This window comes from Ostrinia furnacalis, unplaced genomic scaffold (genome assembly GCF_004193835.3).
Source record: "Ostrinia furnacalis isolate ACB-3 unplaced genomic scaffold, ASM419383v2 OfSCF0399, whole genome shotgun sequence".
Lineage (NCBI taxonomy): Eukaryota > Metazoa > Arthropoda > Insecta > Lepidoptera > Crambidae > Ostrinia > Ostrinia furnacalis.
Window position 1 is genome coordinate 134,078 of NW_021130638.1, and position 6,000 is coordinate 140,077.

Genomic DNA, 6,000 nt, shown 5'->3' on the forward strand with positions numbered 1-6,000 from the left:
AAATTAACTGGTGGATCTATTAATCCGGTCCACAATATCTTCTAATTACCAGTAATTTACGACCTTTCAAAAGACTAGATAGAATGAAAGGTCTAGTATTCATTTTAACTAAAAATTATTATGAGCCACTTAATTTCATAGGAATAGGATGAAAGCACTGACGACCGTCTGCCTCCCACATAATCGCCTTTTGTAACTCGAAAGGTATAAAAATAACAGCTCATTGTATTTTTGTTAGGAAATATTCACAGTTACGAGTAATGTAATTTATTTTTCACGATACGGAAAAACGCAACTTTATTTACTACTACTACTTTATTTTATAACGTATTTTAGTATTCAATAGGTATTAAAATGTCTTGGTGTTATTAAAAATCTACAAAACATTCCGTTAAAAGTGATTTTATTTGCTTGTCAGTTTCACTAAACGCGCACAGGCGGCGGGCTTCAGGCGCGGCAGCGCGACGGCGCGGCGCTGGACGCCACCCTTCGGCAGTATTTTCAGTCTAGCTCCGAATCCACTTCCACGCCCACTTTGAAAGTTGGCATGAATGTTCTACACAATATTAGCTATTTAAATAAAAAAAAATAAAAAAATCGAAAGGGTCGACCTTTGTGAAAATCAAGGAAAAAAATTAATTTGCATTTTTTTTAGGAAAAAATATTTTTTTTTTCGTTTCCAAAAATACAGTTAAAAAGCACAGTAAATGAAGTAATAAATCCCGTGGTTTAATTATTTTAATATATAATTTTATGACTCCATAATCGGCTTTGAAGTACTGCATGCCAACCGGTTGTCGAAAACTTCGAAGACCCATAACTCTTAAACTAGTCATTATATTACAAAAATATTTGGTACACGTATCAATAATATGTATAGGTAGAACATACTCAAATATTACTGAAATCGGAAACATCGACTTTTTTTACCTGCCCGCTTCGCGTGGAATGCCCCCTATGGAATTTAATGGTCTTCAGCAAAATCTTAAATGTATCCTGACAGTACCCAATCATTGCAGGTCATAGCAGAAGAACTCCACACCTCGCCCCGCCTCTCCTCAAAAGCGAGTGTCACCGTGTCCCTGACAGATGTCAATGACAATGCGCCTCAGTTTGCTGACGAACCGTATTCTGCCACTGTTCCTGAGGCCGCCCCAGCTGGTACTAAAGTGGCCATTGTGAGGGCAACTGATAGAGACACTGGAAGGTAAGGACAAACGTCTGAAGCTACGGTGATCATAGTGACACAGTGTCCCTGACATGACAATGACAATGCACCTCAGTTTGCTGACGAGCCTTATTCTGCCACTGTTCCTGAGGCCGCCCCAGCTGGTACTAAAGTGGCCATTGTGAGGGCAACTGATAGAGACACTGGAAGGTAAAAACTAAGGAATAACTAATGTTTATAGCTTAGCTTTTAATATTATCTTCCAAGCAGATGTAAACGGTTTTTTTTACTGACGTTAATGATAACGCGCCTCAATTCGCTGGTGAGCCTTATTCTGCCACTGTTCCTGAAGCAGCGCCAGCTGGTACTAAAGTGGCCATTGTGAGGGCCACTGATAGAGACACTGGAAGGTAAAAACTAAGGAATAAGTAATGTTTAAAGCTTAGCAGGTAATATTCTCTTCCGAGCAAATATGAACGGTTCTTTTACTGACGTTAATGATAACGCGCCTCAATTCGCTGGTGAGCCTTATTCTGCCACTGTTCCTGAGGCTGCCCCAGCTGGTACTAAAATTGCCATTGTGAAGGCCACTGATAGAGACACTGGAAGGTAAGGAATTGAAAGGAAGGTAGACATTAATATGGAGGTCTAACTGGCAATAACAAACCAAACTCTGCTACAGTGCCTAAGAGCCAAAGCACACGATGCGTTGTGACGCCGCACCGCAAAGATTTCGCCGTATTGCGAGGCAGAGCGCGGCACAGATATATTAATTTCTATGTAAGACGATGCAGCGACACCGCTCCGACGACGTCGTATTCCACCCTCAACGCATCGTATGCTTTGGCTTTGAAGCAGCCTCAGAGGTCGTTAAAACAGGATAAAAATATAATATTTTTATGGATTTGACATTTTGCGCTTTTGTCATTATGCGCCTAAACCTAGGGCAGTGGTAACAATACCATATGGTGTTTAAAACGTCTTGTATGACTGAGCAAAATCAATGACAATGCCCTTCTGATATTGTCCTGAGCAATGCAGCTTCGACTGGCTCTAAAGTTACACACCTCAGATTTAGAACTAAACTTCATTAATTTAACTTCCTCCTTTGCTGTCAGGTTTGGCACAGAAGGCATAGTGTACCAGCTATCAGGCAACGGCGCTGAACTATTCAGAGTGGACAACAGAACCGGGCTCATTACTGTGGCGCCCTGTCCCACGCCTGGGCAAACCCCGTGCCTGGACTTTGAGACTAGGAAGGACTACTTCTTGCAGTATAAGGTATGAAAGGTTCTCGTGACATTCTTCTGCTTTGATATCATTTTTTTAAGAAGTCCATTAATTTTTTCTTTCTTTCTTTGAATGTAGTACTCAAGTGACTTTTTGCTGCTTTGATCTCAGGGTAGTTTTTTGCAATTCATCCATCTTTTCTTTGCGCATTTTCTTATAGTTCCAAAATACTGAACTGTCCTATCGATGACATTGACAGCGGGGCGCCACCGTCAATACCGAATCGCTGGTTCCGATTTTTGCCATGTTGGAAACCATGAAGTTGAACGATGGTAGCGCCCCCCTGTCATTGAGTTTGGCGGGACAGTTCAGCGTGGGTCATCTATATTCATCGATTTTCTGCTACCAACCTCTAAAACACCTGTGACAGCCCAAACTGTTTATAATATTATGCCTAAATAATTTCCTAAAATATTATTCGTCATTTTTCCTTTCCAATAGTACATTCTCGAAGATTGTCTTATTTTACATCTCTATCTATAGTGACGGTACGTTCTTCTATAACAGTTTTAAGGATTGTGTTTAAGTTTTCTCCCAGTTCCAACTACTACCTAAGTTCACCTCATTTATCTTTAATATCTGATCATCATCATCATCATTACCAAAATTAGCAGTTTAATAAACAAGGTTTATAAAAAGATCATTGTATCCCACAGGCAACCGACGACGACGGTTCAGGCCAGAACACAGTCGTGTCGCTACAGATTTCCCTGACAGACTCCAACGACAATCCGCCTGTATTCTCCACGCCGGTCTACAAGGCCTCCATAGACGAAGACGCGGTCAAGTTCGAGCCGGAATTGCAGGTATTTGCTTTAACTTTGACAGTAGAACATCATTGACATCGAGCTGATGCTAAAGACGGTGTAGGTGATGTTTTGATCCCTTGATAGCTTCCACATTCGGCCTGATCATCGATATCCATAATGTGAGATGCGTAAGAGTGACCTCGTTATGGTTTCAAAAAAGTTAAATAGAGTCACTTTCTGGCAATATTTATCGTCCATATCCGTTTCGAGGAGTCAAGGTATCTTATGCCAAAAATTGAAAATTTACTTGTTACTTTAGGAATTAAACCGGATAAACTTCTACATTATCGTAAGTTTGGCTTAAACGTAGGTACTCGTACATTACAAAACTACGCTCCGAACTCAACCCTTCAAAGATAAGCTGCACCACAATAGTCCGTCAAATCAGTAGTTCGATGCCCGCATCTTTGGGCTATCTAGTGGTTGATGATCACTTTTAGACTAATCACTATAAATAAAAATAACTTTGACCTATAGTTTTCTTCCAGTTTCGAGAATCATTTTATAAATGGATCCTTAGTAAAATATTTTTTCCCCAGGTCCAAGCCCGCGACCTGGACGCATCATCAGAACTCCGTTACTCTATCATTGAGCCAGCCACCCATCCGTTCTGGATCGACCAGTTGTCTGGTCGTATTGCCGTGCGACCAGAGGCAGTCGTCTCGCAGAGTGGCGACGATAATAAGATCTACTTGACTATACTGGTGAGTCATCATCATCAACTCGTCATCAGAACTTCGGTACTCCATCATCGAGCCAGCCACCCATCCGTTCTGGATCGACCAGTTGTCTGGTCGTATTGCCGTGCGACCAGAGGCAGTTGTATCGCAGAGTGGCGACGATAACAAGATCTACTTGACCATACTGGTAAGTAGCCAGAGGAATTATCAAGCTGAAGTGGTAATGGGCAGGGCACCTAGGACGATAACAAGATCTACTTGACCATACTGGTAAGTCATCATCAGCATATACACAACATACGAGTACAGTAACAGACAGCCCACTAATGCAGAGGATGCATGGAGGCAGAAGAAACGTCGCGGCACGTGCTCATGGAGTGCAGAAGCGTAGCAGATCAACAGGCATTCTCTAATCACCAGTATTACTGCAAGAAGCCTATCTAGGCCGCTTGCTTTCTGGAGTTATCAGGCGTTGTTGGAGTAGGAAGGTAAACCACAAATTGCGTACGACGACCTAATGAAGAGGTTGAGTGCCCCTGCAAAACTATCTAACTAATACTGATAAGTCATCATCATCAACGCGTCAGCAGAACTTCGGTATTTCATCATCGAGCCGGCCACCCATCCGTTCTGGATCGACCAGTTGTCCGGTCGTATCGCTGTGCGACCGGAGGCAGTTGTCTCGCAGAGTGGGGACGATAACAAGATCTACTTGACCATATTGGTAAGTAGCCCGACGGATTAGCAAGCGGAAGTGGTAATGGGCAGGGCACACAGTACGCAGAACTGACAGCCGATGGGGCAGCAAGGTTCTGGAGTGGAGGCCACGCAGCAAGCGCAGCGTAAGACCTCTACTTACAAGGTGGACCGATGACCTTAAAAGGGTAGCAGGAAGGCGCTGGATGCAGACTGTTACAAACCGGTCATTATGGAAATCATTGGGGGTGGCCTATGTTCAGCAATGGACGTCCTATGGCTGAAATGATGATGATACTGGTAAGCATATCATAAACGCTTCATCGGAACTCCGCTACTCCATCATGGAGACGGCCACCCATCCGTTCTGGATCGACCAGCTGTCTGGTCGTATTGCCGTGTGACCGGAGGCAGTCGTATCGCAAAGTGGGGATGATAACTAGATCTACTTGACCATACTGGTAAGTAGCCCGACGGATTAGCAAGCTGAAGTGATACTGGGCAGGGCACATAGTACGCAGACCTGAAAGCCGATGGGGCAGCAAGGTTTTGGAGTGGAAGCCACGCAGCAAGCGCAGCGTAAGACCTCTACTTACAAGGTGCACCGATGAACTCATGAAGGTAGCAGGAAGATGCTGGATGCAGACTGCTACCAACCGGTCATTATAGAAATCATTGGGGGTGGCCTATGTTCACCAATGGACGTGCTATGGCTGAAATGATGATGATAATGGTCAGTATTTATCATAAACGCGTCATCGAAACTTCGCTACTCTATCATCGAGCCGACCACTCATTCCTTCTGGATCGACCAGCTATCGGGTCGCATTGCCGTGCGACAAGAGGCAGTCGTCTCGCAAAGTGGGGATGACAACAAGATCTACTTGACCATACTGGTAAGTCATCATCATCAACTCGTCATCCGAACTTCGGTGCTCCATCATCGAGTCGGCCACTCATCCCTTCTGGTTCGACCAGCTGTCTCGCAAAGTAGAGACGATAACAAGATACACTTACCTATACTTGTGAGTCATTATCATCAACACGTCATCGGAACTCCGCTACTCCGTCGTGGAGCCAGCCACCCATGCATTCTGGATCGACCAGTTGTCTGGTCGTATCGCTGTGCGACCGGAGGCAGTCGTATCGCAGAGTGGGGACGATAACAAGATCTACTTGACTTTACTGGTGAGTCGTCATCATCATCAAGCTCGTGACCTGAATGCGTCAATCGAAACTCCGGTACTCCATCATCGAGACGGCCACCCATCTGTTATGGATCGACCAGCTCTCGTACTTGGATATACTGGTAAGTCATCTCCATCAACACGTCCTCATCATCATATATCTACCTATC

General features: G+C 44.0%; 1 protein-coding gene across 1 annotated transcript in view; it reads left to right on the plus strand.

The window, feature by feature from the left end:
* Positions 1 to 5,539, plus strand: part of LOC114363888 (cadherin-87A-like) — a gene marked incomplete at its 3' end in the record, with an annotated part of 42,815 nt that extends 37,276 nt beyond the window's left edge. The window contains exons 12-17 of the mRNA XM_028319765.1: positions 1,020 to 1,207; positions 2,287 to 2,449; positions 3,115 to 3,264; positions 3,807 to 3,971; positions 4,054 to 4,134; positions 5,459 to 5,539. Of these exons, the coding sequence (XP_028175566.1) occupies positions 1,020 to 1,207; positions 2,287 to 2,449; positions 3,115 to 3,264; positions 3,807 to 3,971; positions 4,054 to 4,134; positions 5,459 to 5,539 (828 nt within the window). The remainder of the gene's footprint in view (positions 1 to 1,019; positions 1,208 to 2,286; positions 2,450 to 3,114; positions 3,265 to 3,806; positions 3,972 to 4,053; positions 4,135 to 5,458) is intronic.
* Between the last annotated feature and the right edge of the window lie 461 nt (positions 5,540 to 6,000).